General features: G+C 38.7%; 1 protein-coding gene and 1 non-coding gene across 2 annotated transcripts; one reads left to right on the top strand and one right to left on the bottom strand.

Moving 5' to 3' along the window:
- Positions 1-882: 882 nt before the first annotated feature.
- LOC113713107 (small nucleolar RNA R71) lies at positions 883-989 on the bottom strand. Its single transcript, XR_003453439.1, has one exon. It is a non-coding gene; the product is annotated as a small nucleolar RNA R71 (small nucleolar RNA).
- A 10,320-nt stretch (positions 990-11,309) lies between these two features.
- LOC140015146 (uncharacterized) lies at positions 11,310-13,289 on the top strand. Its single transcript, XM_072067043.1, has 2 exons — positions 11,310-12,725; positions 13,002-13,289. The coding sequence occupies exons 1-2, from the start codon at positions 11,310-11,312 to the stop codon at positions 13,287-13,289; spliced, it is 1,704 nt and encodes a 567-aa protein (XP_071923144.1).
- Positions 13,290-14,566: the final 1,277 nt, after the last annotated feature.

The raw sequence follows: 14,566 nt of genomic DNA, 5'->3' as shown, positions 1-14,566 counted from the left end.
TTTCTGCTCAATCTCATTATAAGTCTAAATAATAGAGAAAATAAGGACGTAGTACTTGTAGACATTGCTCCTCGTGGGATCGCCTCGATTAATGCCCTAAACTACTAGTTTGGCCTGTATACTTGCAGTCAACGTGTATAAATTGGAATTAAACTTGCACTTATATAAAAAACCTATCAAGTTTTTGGCCCCGTTGCCGGGGAGCGGTAATATTAGGGTCTAATAATCTCTATTAATTTAGACAGTTTTATTTTTATTAGTTAAGCTGTCTATAGTTAATTTTGTATTTTAATCAATTTTAGACAATTGAAGCTGCATAATCTCTCCTATTTCTGTTTGTAGTGTATGCACTGGGCATCTCGGGAAGTTACACCTTTCGATCCAGAAATTGAGAGGACACTACGTAGACAAAGGAGGCATATACCACAGCAAGAGGAAAAAGAGATTTGGCGACCGATAGAAGAAATCTTAATAGAGCTACCATTTGAAGAAGAAATGGCAGAAAACGAAGCAAATAGGTGAGCTCTATGAGATTTTGCTCTACCGGGGACACAAGGATCTCAAACCATCATAGCAAGGCCTACGGTAAATGCTAACAATTTTGAGATTAAACCATCACTTATCCAAATGGTTCAACAATCTCAATTTGGAGGTAATGCAGTAGAAGATCCTAACTCACACTTAACTACATTCTTGGAAATATGTGATACAATTAAAATGAATGGAGTTAATGATGATGATATAAGGCTAAGATTGTTCCCTTTTTCATTGAGAGATAAGGCAAAACTTTGGCTACACTCTCATGCTCCTAACATTTTCACCACATGGGATGATTTATCAAGAGTATTTTTGAATAAGTATTTTCCACCGGGCAAGACTGCTAAGCTTATAATGGATATCATTAGTTTTAGCCAATTAGAAGGTGAATCATTATATGAGGCATGGAAAAGATTTAGAGATTTGCTTCGGAAATGTCCACACCATGGACTGCTCGATTGGCTAATCGTACAAACCGTCTATAATGGCTTATCTTTTTCTACTAAAACTATGATTAATGCAGCTACAGGTGGAGCTTTAATGGATAAATCACCCCAATAAGCTCAGAATTTGATAGAAGAAATGGCCTTAAATAACTACCAATGGACCAATGAGAGAGGTAATACAAGACGTCACGCAGGTACAATAGAAATGGACACTCTCAATATGCTGAGTGCTCAAATGAATAATTTAATGAAGATGCTAAGTAGACAAGGTGGAGTTGGTCCAAGTTCATCTAATGCACATGTAGCTTGTTGCTCTATATGTGGAGGTGAACATGATGCTAATGAATGTGTTGATTTTGAGCAGGTACAGTTTGTCAACAATTGCAATCGTAATGCTCAAAATAACCCCTACTCGAACACTTATAATCCGGGGTGGAGAAATCATCCAAATTTTGGATGGAAAGATCAAGGCAATCAACCAAGGCCAACCAATCCACCTGGATTTCAACCGAGGCAACCACAAGCTAAAAATAAACCTGGTTGGGAGATGGCTGCGGAAAAACTAGCTAAAGTGACTTCGGATAGATTTGAGTGAGTGGAAAGAAGATTGGACCAACTTACTACAATGTATAGGAATGTGAAGGTCCAAATTGGTCAAATTGCTAGTTCTTTGAACAATCGAAATCAAGGAGAATTACCTAACAAAATGGAGGTTAACCCTAAAGAGCATGTCAAGGCCGTTACTCTTCGTAGTGGTAAACAATTAAAGGATCCTCCAGTGAGTGAAGGTGAGAAAGATGAGAGTGAAAAACAAAAAGAAAAATAGAGGAACCAAGAGGCGATTATGGAGGAAAATAGCAGGGAGAAACCACGAGAAAATCAACCATCATCTTCCACTACCATTCTGATACCTCCTATGGTTCCATTTCCCCAAAGACTCAAGCAGAATAAGTTTGATAAAGATTTTGAAAAATTTGTTACAATCTTCAAACAATTGCATATTAACATTCCTTTTGCCGATGCTATTTTGCAGATTCCTTCATATGCAAAATTTATCAAGAAATCATGACGCGGAAGAAAAAGTTGGAAGGCTGCGAAACAATAACATTAACGGAGGAGTGTAGTGCAATTATACAAAATAAACTACCACCGAAATTGAAGGATCCGAGGAGTTTTTCTATATCTTGCACCATAGGTAACATTGATTTTTCTAAAGCACTGTGTGATCTTGGTGCTAGTGTATCATTAATTCCTTTAACGGTGGTTAGACAATTAGGTTTGCATGAGCTTAAACGCACTAATATTACTTTGCAATTAGCGGACAGGTCTATTAGATATCCATTGGGAGTGTTGGAAAATGTATTGATCAAAGTTAAAAAATTTATCATTCCAGTGGATTTTGTGGTTTTTGATATGGAAAAGATATATCTATGCCAATTATTCTAGGTAGACCATTTCTAACTACTGCAGGTACTATTATTGATGTTAAAAATGGCAAGCTTAAGTTCCAAGTAAGTGAAGAAGAGGTAGAATTTAATTTGAATGAAATGAAAAAATACCCTTCTTTCACCGATCATGCTTATTCTATTGGCACAATTAATAAACTGACCCAAGAGATGAGCCAAATCAATTTTGACTTCGATCCTCTTGAGTATTGTTTAATGAGTTTAGGTATGCAAGGAGGTAATTGTGAAGAGATTGAAGAATTGGCCAAGTATTTGGATATTCAAGCACCTTATAAAAAGGGTAATTTGTATGAAAGTTTTGGCCAAGGAAAAGGACTTCCACAGCCTTCGGAAGTTGAACCTCCAAAATTAGAACTCAAACCACTTCCAACTCATCTAAGGTATGAATTTCTTGGAAAAAATAGCACTCTACCAGTAATCGTTAGTGCTGATCTTGATGATGAGCAGTGTGCAAAGTTGTTAAGAGTTCTAAGAAGACATAAGAAGGCGATTGGATGGACAATTTCAGACATTAAAGGAATAAGTCCTTCTATATGCATGCACCGCATTTTATTGGAGGACAATTGCAAACCAATGGTGGAAACACAAAGAAGACTCAATCCAAACATGAAAGAGGTGGTAAGAAATGAAATTCTTAAGTGGCTTGACGCAAGTATAGTCTTTCCTATCTCCGATAGCGTTTGGATTAGTCCAATTCATGTTGTACCAAAGAAAGGTGGAATAACTACAATTGTGGGTAAAAATGATGAATTATTCCATCTAGACTTGTGGTTGGGTGGAGAGTGTGTATTGATTATCGTAAGCTAAATACGGTAACAAGAAAAGATCATTTTCCTTTACCATTTCTTGATCAATTATTGGAGCGAATAGTCGGATATGAATTTTACTGTTTTCTTGATAGTTTTTCAGGATATAATCAAATAGCTATAGCTCCGGAGGATCAAGAGAAGACCACATTCACATGTCCTTATGGCATTTTTGCCTTTAGAAGGATGCCATTTGGTTTATGCAACGCTCCTGCAACTTTTCAATGTTGCATGATGGCTATATTTTCTGATTATATTGAGAAAATTATGGAGATATTTATGGATGATTTTTTTGTGTATGGTTCATCTTTTGACCATTGTCTTCATAATTTGGATTTGATTTTGCAGAAATGTGAGGAGACAAATCTTGTACTAAATTGGGAGAAATGCTATTCTATGGTAAAAGAAGGAATTGTTTTAGGACACAAGATTTTCTCTAAGGGAATTGAGGTGGATAAAGCAAAAATTGAAGTCATCGAGCAATTGCCACCTCCAAGCAATGTCAAGGGGATAAGGAGTTTTCTGGGACATGCCAGCTTTTATAGACGCTTTATTAAGGATTTTTCTAAAATAGCAAAGCCGTTGTGTGATTTATTATGTAAAGATACCCCTTTTCAATTTAATGATAATTGTTTGGTTGCTTTTGAAAGGTTGAAGTAGGAATTGATTTCTGTTCCAATTATAACTTCACCCGATTGGTCACTACCATTTGAATTGATGTGCGATGCAAGTGACTATGCGGTTGGAGCAGTTTTGGGCAAAAGAAAGAAGGAAGGTTGCACGTCATCCATTATGCTAGCAAATTACTAAATGAGGCACAACTCAATTATGCAACAACCAAAAAGGAGCTATTGGCGGTGATATTTGCTTTAGATAAATTTAAATCCTATTTAGTAGGATCTAAAGTTATCATATATACGGACCATTCGGCTCTTAAATACTTGCTACATAAGAAAGATGCAAAATCTAGACTAATTCGGTGGATTCTTTTATTGCAGGAATTTGATGTGGAGATAAAAGACAAAAAGGGAACGGAGAATCTAGTGACGGATCATCTATCACGCTTGGAATATATTCCAATCAATGATCAAGTTCCTATTCAAGAGAATTTTCCAGATGAGTTTGTCCTAACAATTATCAATTCTCCATGGTATACAGATTTTGCTAATTATTTGGTAAGTGGAGAGATTCTAAAGGGATTTAATTATCATCAAAAGAATAAATTCTTACATGATGTCAAAAGTTACTTTTGGAAAGAACCATTTCTATATAGACATTGTGCCGATGGTATAGTGCGCGGATGTATTCCCGAAAATAAGGTACATAATGTTTTATATCACTGTCATAACCTTGAAACAGGTGGTCATTTTAGCACTTCAAAAACTATGGCAAAGGTATGGCAATCAGAGTTTTATTGACCAACTATGTACCAAGATGTTAGAAAATATGTTAAAAGTTGTGATGCATACCAAAGAGTTGGAAATATATCTCGTAAAAATGAAATGCCCCCTAACTACCTTTTCAGAGGTTGAGTTATTTGATGTGTGAGGTATAGATTTTATGGAACCATTCCCTAGTTCTTTTAATAATAAGTACATCTTAGTAGCAGTGGATTATGTTTCTAAATGGATAGAGGCAATTGCTTCACCTACTAATGACTATAAGGTTGTACTCCGATTCTTTAAAACGAACATTTTTTGCAGGTTTGATATACCTAAGGCCATAATAAGCGATGAAAGAAAATATTTCTGTAACAAACAACTGGATTCCTTATTGTTTAAATATGGCTGTAGACACAAAACATCACTCCCCTACCATCTTCAAGCCAACGAACAAGCGGAGCTAGCTAATTGAGAGATATAGCTCATCTTAGAGAAAGCAGTGAACAAGTCGTGCAAAGATTAGGCTACAAAGTTAGATGATACACTATGGGCTTACCGAACAGCATTTAAGACACCCTTAGGGATGTCGCCGTATCGTTTAGTCTATGCAAAAACTTGTCACTTACCTGTAGAGATTGAACATAAAGCTTATTTGGCTATTAAAGCAATTAATATGGATTTTGATCTTGCAGGTGGAAGGAGGCTATTTGAGTTAAGTGAATTGGAGGAACACCGGCCACATGCTTATGAAAATGCTAAAATTTATAAAGAAAAGATCAAATATTGGCATGATAAGCATATTATTCCTAAACAATTCCAGATAGGGCAAAAAGTGCTTTTATTCAACTCACGCCTAAGATTGTTTCCAGGGAAATTGAAGTTAAGGTGGTCGGGACCATTTGATGTTACTCAAGTATTCCCTTATGGAGCTGTTGAAGTGGCAAATTTAAGAAATGAAAGGTTTAAGGTCAATGGACAAAGATTAAAACCCTATTTAGCGGGTGAAATCGTCCCCAAGGGACTCATATGTCACTTGGGTGATTTTGCTTCAATTTGAGAATTCAACCTTTGAATCGAGCCAATGACTATAAACAAAAGCGCTAATTGGGAGGCAACCCGATGTTTAAGTTATATGTGTTAATTTGGAGTGATTTTGTGTTTAATACATGTATTTAGGTTAAGTTGTTGTTTGTGTGTCACAGGGTTGGTAAACGGAAGCAAAGATGACCATTTGAGGTGAAAAAGGTGAAGTTTGATCAAGCAACTCAACCCCTTGATTTGCGTTAAAGGTGTATTTGATCCATTAAAAAGGGGTAAAATGCATGTTTTCATTGTTTTACATGTGTGCATATTGATAAAATTTTCAAACAATTGATCTATGATGCATTTTGGGAAATTGGGGTATCATTAGTAATTATTCAAAAAGTTGCATTTCTGCATATTTTCACAGAAGAAAACGCGCTTTTCTAGAAAACACGCCAGTAAGTCGTGTTTTCAATTTTGCATCTGAACCAAAGCAAACGCGCTTCAAAACGCGACTTGAAGTTGCATTTTAAGGAAGTCGCGTTTTCAAGCCTGTTCCAGAAGGACAAAACGTGCCTTCGAATACGCGACTTCAAGTCGCGTTTTTGTGCTAAGTCGCGTTTTGGAACCTGCAAAATTTACACTGAAAACGCGACTCAAAGGCGCATTTTGTGGAGCCGCGTTTTCCATCCTTGGCCGAAGCTTAAAACACGATTTCTGCTTCAATTATCTCATTTTCTCTTCCATTTCCAGCCGCGTTTCTGTTCATCCTTTCACCCCCAATTCACCAATCTTCATTTTTGTTCCATATCCTTGCTAAAAAACATAAACCCAACACCTTTTGAGCATCATACAACCTTTTTAACCGATTAAAACCCAACAAAAACACCTAAAAATCGATTTTAAAGAGATTGAAGGTTAGGGTTTTTTAATTCTAATTTCTTCAATTGGAGGTCAATTGGAAGGTGTTTCATATGGATTTTCACATATTTAGCATCACCAAACATCCTTCTACGTGATTGAGGTATGTTTCTTCATCAAAACTTCGTATTTTAGAAGTTCATATTTTTTTAATTTCCTGAGCTTTCTGACATTTTTTAATTTCGGATTTGTGATGATGTATAGTGATGTTTTTTGACCTCATTGATGCTTATTAAGGTTATTTATGCATGATTACATGCTCAATATAGCAATTTGATGATTAATCGTTCTTTAATTTTTTTTAATTGCTATATTTGGCTAAATTAAAAAAGTTGGATTAAAGTGCTTTTAAGCCGTTGGTGATTAATGATTATGGTTAAGAATGGCTAGTTGATGATGTTTTAGCATGTGCATTGTGTATAGTGAGCAATTTGGTTGAATTTGTGAGTTAATTAGTTGAATTTTTACCTAACCATAGTTATAGCTAATTGCACATTATCGTTGTTAATTATAGATTGCTATAATCATGAGTGATGCTATTTTCACTGATTGAGTTATACTTGTTACATATCTTGCTTAAATTGGTGATTTTGGTCAATTTTTGGCATAAAAAAATGTCTCTTCTTGTATGGTCCTATAAGTAAGTTATTGGATGATTTATAGCTTTAAGAAATGAATTTGAGGATTATTTGGATCAATTCAAAATATTTATTGCCAAATTATGAACTGTGTCCTAGTACATGTGGCTAATTGCATTCTTTTTATTAGGTACTATGAAAAGGGGAAGCAGAGTGATATATTCCTCCTCCAGCAGTGATGAGAGGGAGGTTAATGAGGCGATGGAAGTAACTGAGGAGGAGACGTCACCTTCTCCTCCACCAGTTAGCCGACAGCTCGGTGAGGGCACCTCTCGTGACGTGGGAACATCTGTTTTTGACAGTGTTAGATTCAATACTCGCAGGAATCAAGAGTGGCATGAGGAACATGCTAATTTGGAGTTCTTGCTCGAGATGCACGTTAGTCCAGAGGTTGAGATGGTGCATCGCATCTCGGAGGCTTTTGCTCAGCTTGGGTGGGCTCCGATTCTCACCCTACCCAATCATTATTATCTCGAATTGGTGTGAGAGTTCTATGCCAACATTGAGAGTAAGGCGCGCCACAGTGGTGAAATGGTTGAGTCTTGGGTGCGAGAAAGACGTATAATCTTGTCACGCGAGCGCCTAGCTGGGATTTTAGGATCTAGTGATCAAGGCCGGGCGGTCGACTTGAAGAAGGAGTTTGTTCCCCCAAATAGGAAGTGGGATCCATCGTTGGCAATGGCTAGGTTTGGTCTTGAGTACCAACCTTTTCGCTCTACGAGGAAGGAGACTATATTGGCAAATGTTTTCGAACCTCGCCATCGTCTCCTTATTTATATGATGGCTCACAATATCATTCCCAAAAAGACGTGGCACACGGAGGTCCGCAAGAGTGACATCTACTACCTTGACTACATGTTCCATAACCATAATTCTCACTATGCTTGAATTTCCCTACTGAACATCATCATTAGCCACATTCGGTCTACGGCGAGGCGTAAGATGACGTCTTTCAAATTATCATTCCCTCGTCTACTTACTTTGATCTTTCCATTTTTTGAAGTTCAGTAGGAAGGCATGAGGCGGGAGTATGTTACATCGAGAGCTGAATTATCGGTTTCTACTCTACGTCGACTTGGTATTGGCACAGGAGAAATTCCTCGACCTGTTCAAGAGCGGAGACAGAAGGCTAGACATGGTCGAGAGGAAACTGGACCCTCTACTGTGGCACCTCCTCCTCTTCCGGCACAAACCAATTGGCAGCAGCTCTTTGGTCGCTTGGATGACCTTGAGCATCATTTAGCCAGAGTGGATACTCGCCTGAACCACATTGAAGTTCATCTCGGAATACGTCCACCTCCCATGGATGGCGATGAGGATGACGATGAAGAGGATGATTGAGGCCGCCCCTTTTGTTCATCTTTTGTTTGTTTGTTTGCTTGTTATTGTTCATCTTTTGTTTTTTAGAATGTCTAACTTACATTTCTTATTTTCAATATTGGAACTTGTGGCAGTTACTAGTAGATCATTGATTGTAGATGGTTGATCGGTCAATGGTTCATGATTCAAGGCTTCACTGGACCGCAGCCATCTCATTTGGGGAGTCACTTGTTCCTTTCCTTTGTTTCTTTTCTTTCCCTACACATTGAGGACAATGTGTATTCTAAGTGTGGGGGAAAAAATGTGTGGTACTTTTAGTAGTTTTTATGTTTAATGTGTGGACAAGAAGTTATCTTCTGGTGCAAAACTCTCTCTAAACTGAGAGCTTCTCTCTCTAGCTGAGAGCTTTCTCTCCACTGGGTGGGAGACTGAAGTTTCAAATTCCAAAAATCCCCGCTCAAACTCCGAGAAAATATTTTCACTCAAACAATCAAATTGCTAAGCTCAAAACACCGGTGTAGATCCAGATAACAAAACAAAGCTTTGAATCTAAGAAAGCAACAAAGGAAGCGCTGGGTTCGAACTTAAGAAATGACACACAGAATCATTCAAGAATGGAAGAGGCTACATGTATGAAGGTTGGTCTGCTACAGTCGGCACTTAAAGCTCCTAATCAACAAAGCTAAGACGTGGTCCAGGTAACACGGTCACGAACTACTCTACTAATCCTTTATTTGCACATGCACATACACGATTAGGTCTGCATTTTGCCTACCTGGAAGTGCTTTTACCTATAAAAGAGTGTAGACTGATTTCTTTTTCACACTGGTTTGTCAAGTTCTTTTATTTGCATTTTATAGTTAGAGGAATCCCTCTTAGATCTCCTCGGTTCCATGGCGGATGAATTGGAGGAAGTGCTGAAAAAATTTACCTTGTCCAATATAGAACAGAGTGGAGCATGGTTGGAGCTGGATGATGTTGATCCAGGGATCTCTGAATGTAAGCCTAGCCTCATTGGAAAGATAAGAGGAGCAAAAGTGGCGAATTTTACTGGAGTAAAGAATTTTGTCACGGCTGCTTGGGGGTATCCTAAAGACCTCGCTGTTACTGAGTTGGGACCTAACCTTTTCCAGTTCTTCATACCAGATCCAGAAAATAGGTCTAGAATCCTCAATGGAGGGCCATGGTTGATAGATAATCAAATATTAGTTCTTAATAGGTGGGAAGCAGGAATAGAGAAAAATACTGAGGCTTTTAAATTTGCTCCTCTATGGGTGCAAGTATGGAACCTACCAATACATTAGATATCTAAGGAAGTTGGGAGGAAAATAGGGAAGGTGTTTAAGGAGGTAAGAGAAGTTCTAATCCCCTACTTTGGAGGAAAGGAAGGAAAACACATTAAGATGCTAGTGTGTTCAGACATGACCATACCTCTGCTTAGAGGAACTGCGGTGAAGATGAATGGAGTGGCAAAATGGGTTAGCTTCAGGTATGAAAGGGTACCGGACTTCTGCTACAATTGCGGAATTATTGGCCACAGTGAAAAGAAATGTAAAAATGTAGTGACCATCAGAAAAGGGTAACAAGAAAATCAATACGGTCCCTGGCTGAGAGCTCAAGTTGGAAAGGGATCCCCTCAAAAAGATAGCAAAGCCAGCTCATACAATCCAGATAGGCAAGTGTGGGGTTTTCATAATAGGGAATGGATTAAAAAGAGTTGTGGGAAGACCATAGTACAGGAGGAAAATCCTACTAGAACTGAACAGGAGAAGGAATTGGCAGGAATGACAAGCACAGAATTAGTGATGCAAGAACAATTGGAACAGGCTAAGGTGAGATCCCAGTGCCAAGGTCAGGAAGATGTGGAAATACAAGAGGCTCAAGAGCCTGAATGGTCAAAGAATGTGAAGGAGGTGTGTCAAGATGTAGAACGGATAACTGTCCTTGAAGTGAGTGGAAGGGGGAAGGAGATAATAACAATGGGGACTTTATCAGAGACAGGGGAAAGGAAGAATAAGAATCAAGGCAATGAGATGATTGAAGAAATAAGCATGAAAACAGATATGCAGGTGGATGGAGAGGAACTTGATAAATTTACAGGAGTTGGAACAAGAAGAGGGAGAAGAGTGGAACTGTTGAACAAAACAATGGGAAGAGATAGAACCCCTCTTAAGGAGATCCAAAATCTGGAAGCTGGAGTAGGATTGAACATCAAGAGAAAGTTCCACATTGTAGATGAGGAAATGGTAGAAATGGAAGCAACTGATCAGGCTAACAAAAGGAATAGAACAGTAGGCGGGGAGGGAAGTAATATCAGTATCAGAAGGGTGGAAGAGACCAGCCCAGTATGGTTTCTCGACCAGTCATGAGGGTTCTGGTGTGGAACTGCCAAGGTGCTGGGAGCCCCTTGACAGTTCCCCACTTGAAGGAGGAAAATAGACTCCTCTCCCCAAGTATAATATTTTTAAGTGAAACCAAAAACAGGAAAAATTACATGGAAAAAGTAAAAAAAAAATTGAATTTTGATAACAGCTTTGTTATAGAAGCTATGAACAAGACTGGAGGTATGGCTCTTTTTTGGAATAATGAGGTGAAGATTTCTGAAGTGCAAGGGACAGCTTTTACTATTGAGGCAAAAGTGGAAGATGAGGAAAAAAGGGAAAGCTGGTGGTTCATTGGAATTTATGCTAGTTGTGACAGTCTAATAAGAAAGGAACAGTAGGATGTCATAAACAGAAGGAAAGCAGGATGGGGAGCAAAATGGATTATCATGGGAGATTTCAATGATATTACCTCTAATGATGAAAAATGGGGCGGAAGAGTGAGAGAGAATAGAAGCTTTCAAGATTTCAGAAAATTCATAAATGATAACCAGTTGATAGATGTGGGATATGAGGGGAAGCCATGGACATGGAGCAACAACTGGTATGGGTCTGGAGAAGTGAAAGAAAGGATTGACAGGGGCTTATGTACTTTTGAATGGACTCAGTGCTATGATGAAGCCAATTGTACACACATAGAGTCTAATGCCTCAGATCACAGTTTGCTAATTCTGGAAGTTCAGAAAGAAAGGAAAAAAAGGAAAAAGAGATTCCAGTTTGATAAGAGGTGGCTCCAACAAAATGAGGTAGAGGAGGTGGTTAAGAAGGCATGGAATATTCCCTGTGTTGGAACAAAATGGTACAAGGTGAAAGAAAAAATTAAGAACTGTAGAGTTGAGTTATTGAAGTGGAACAGCTGCAAGAAAGGAAACTCATTGGAAAAGATTAAATGGTGCAAAAATCAGATTGAGGAGATAAAGGCATCAACAGATGAGAATAAAAAGCAACAAGTACAGGAAATGAAAAGACAATTGAAAATGGCATATGACGAGGAAGAAGCTTACTGGAACCAGAAATCTAGACTAAAGTGGCTGAAGGAGGGGGACAAAAACACTCAATTCTTCCATGCAACTGTAAAGGGAAGGAGGAAAAGGAATAGGCTCCAGAAACTGAGAATGGGGTGTGGAGAATGGACCACAAATGAAGAAGAGCTGGGGGGAGAAATAGCTAAATACTATGAGGACTTGTTTAAGTCGACAGCAGCTGGGGAGCTAGAGGAGATATTAGAGGGGATTCCTGTCACTATAACTGAACAAATGAACAAGGAATTGACTAAAAAAGTGAATGAAAATGAAATAAAGACTGCTTTCTTTTCAATGGATCCTAATAAAGCTCCTGGCAGTGATGGCATGTCCCCCCTCTTTTTTCAAAAATTCTGGAGCATTATTAAAAAGGATCTGGTAAATGCAATCCAAGGATTCTTTCATAATGGAGTCATTCTCAAAGCCATAAATCATACTGTTATCTCTCTGATTCCAAAGGTAGAATGCCCCACAGAGATTAATCAGTATAGACCTATTAGTCTGTGCCAAGTAGTGTATAAAGCTTTAGCAAAAATTCTGGTTAACAGATTAAAGCCTTTCCTAAGTAGGTGTATCAGCAAAAGTCAGTCTGCATTTGTTCCAGATAGGCAAATTTTAGACAATGTCATTCTATCTCATGAGTTGATGCACTTCCTTAAAAACAAAAGGCTTGGTAGAGAGGGTTCGATGGCAGTGAAGTTGGACATGTCAAAAGCCTACGATAGAGTTGAATGGAGATTCTTAAAGGCAGTTATGGAAAAAATGGGATTCTGCTCCACCTGGGTAAGCTGGATCATATCATGCATCAGTTCAGTCACGTATTCATTCAACATTAATGGGGAACACAAGGAATTTATCACTCCATCAAGAGGCATAAGACAAGGCGATCCACTCTCTCCCTATCTGTTTTTGCTATGTTCAGAAGGTTTATCAAATTTACTCCAGAGAGCTAAGATGGGAAAAGAGATAACATGAGTCAAGATCAGCAGAGGGGCGCCTGCAATCACTCACTTGTTCTTCGCTGATGACTCCCTGGTGTTCTGTAAAGCTAACAAGCAGGAAGCTGAGAAGTTGATAAAGATTCTCAAAGTGTACGAAGAGGCAACAGGTCAGCTTATCAACATGGAGAAGTCATCAGTCTTCTTTAGCAAAAACACAATGCCAACTGTGAAGAGTGAAGTCTGTCAGGTAATGGGATCAATTCAACAGGTAGGACAAGGCAAATATCTTGGGTTACCAATGATTATAACAAGATCTAAGGAGCAAGTTTTTGGATTCATTAGGAACTCTATAGATAAGAAGCTGCAAGGATGGAGGAATAAGTTGCTGAGCCAAGGAGGAAAATAGATAATGCTCAAAGCCGTGGCAATGGCTATGCCTACCTACACTATGTCCTGCTTCAGATTACATACCAAGTTATGCAGAGATATAAGTTCAAAGATGGCAGATTATTGGTGGGGTGACACGGAAGGGAAAATGAAGATGCACTGGGTAAGCTGGAAGAAGATGACTAAGAAGAGGAGTAAGGGGGGAATAGGCTTTAAGGATTTGCAGATGTATAACAAAGCTCTACTGGCTAAACAAGTCTGGAAGCTGATTACCCAACCAAACTTGTTAGTAAGTAAAGTTTTGAAGGAGAAATACTATCCTAAGCAATCAATATTCAACAGTAAAGTACCTCAGAATGCTTCATGGATCTGGCAGAGCCTATCAGGAGTTAGGAAGGAAATGCATAAAGGAGTTAGAAGGAAAATAGGCAATGGGGAAGGAACAAGAATCTGGGATGACAGTTGGATTCCAGATAGACCAGAGGGGAAACCAACATCTGTGAAGCCACCAAGATGCCAACTGAAACATGTGTCTGAATTGATCAGCAACAACAGATGGAATAGAGTTCTTGTGTTTAAAACATTTAATTCACAAGATGCTGAGAGGATACTGAGTATACCATTAAGTGTGACAGGAATAGAGGACAGCTATTATTGGATGCATTCACAAAATGGACAATACACGGTGCAATCTGGTTATAAGACTTGGATGAGGGAAAAGGATATGGAGAGCATAGGAAGGAGGGAGGAAGCTGGAACAAGCTATGAAGGAACTATCACTAAGATTTGGAACTCATTGTGGCACCAGAAGGTAAGCCAAAAACTGAAGGTGTTCATTTGGAAATGCCTGCACAATGGACTCCCAGTCAGAGAGGTAATTTACACAAGAACAAAGAAAGGGAACCCCATATGTGCTGGTTATGGAGAAAAGGAAGAAACACTTGAACACATGCTATTTCAATGCAGCAAAGTAAAGGAAATCTGGAAAATGGCGCCAGTGCAGTGGGATGGTATACAACATCTGTCAGGCTGTTTCACCAGATGGTGGTCAGCAATTCAGGAAGCTCAAGCCAGCAGAGGAGTGGAGGATCAGGTCAATCTAACCATCTATATACTCTGGCAGATATGGAAAACCAGGAACAATAGAGAGTTTAACCATAAGGAGAAGGAGCCATTCAAGATTATAGGAAAAGCACTGAAAGAGTGGACAGAATTTGATGAAGCTAACAAAAAGAAGGATTCAAGGAAGAGCACTCAGGAAACAGAACTACAGCACAGAACGGATCAAGAGCAAAA

Source organism: Coffea arabica, chromosome 10e (genome assembly GCF_036785885.1).
Source record: "Coffea arabica cultivar ET-39 chromosome 10e, Coffea Arabica ET-39 HiFi, whole genome shotgun sequence".
Classification (NCBI taxonomy): domain Eukaryota; kingdom Viridiplantae; phylum Streptophyta; class Magnoliopsida; order Gentianales; family Rubiaceae; genus Coffea; species Coffea arabica.
Note: the sequence above shows the minus strand (reverse complement) of the source record. Positions and strands in the feature narration are given on the sequence as shown.

What these genes read in the sequence shown, in the direction of transcription:
- LOC140015146 (XM_072067043.1), top strand. Translation starts at nt 11,310, where the DNA reads ATGGGAGATTTCAATGATATTACCTCTAATGATGAAAAATGGGGCGGA. An exon ending in TGGGATTCTGCTCCACCTGG is followed by an intron (nt 12,726 to 13,001) that starts GTAAGCTGGATC and finishes GCTAACAAGCAG; the next exon opens with GAAGCTGAGAAGTTGATAAA.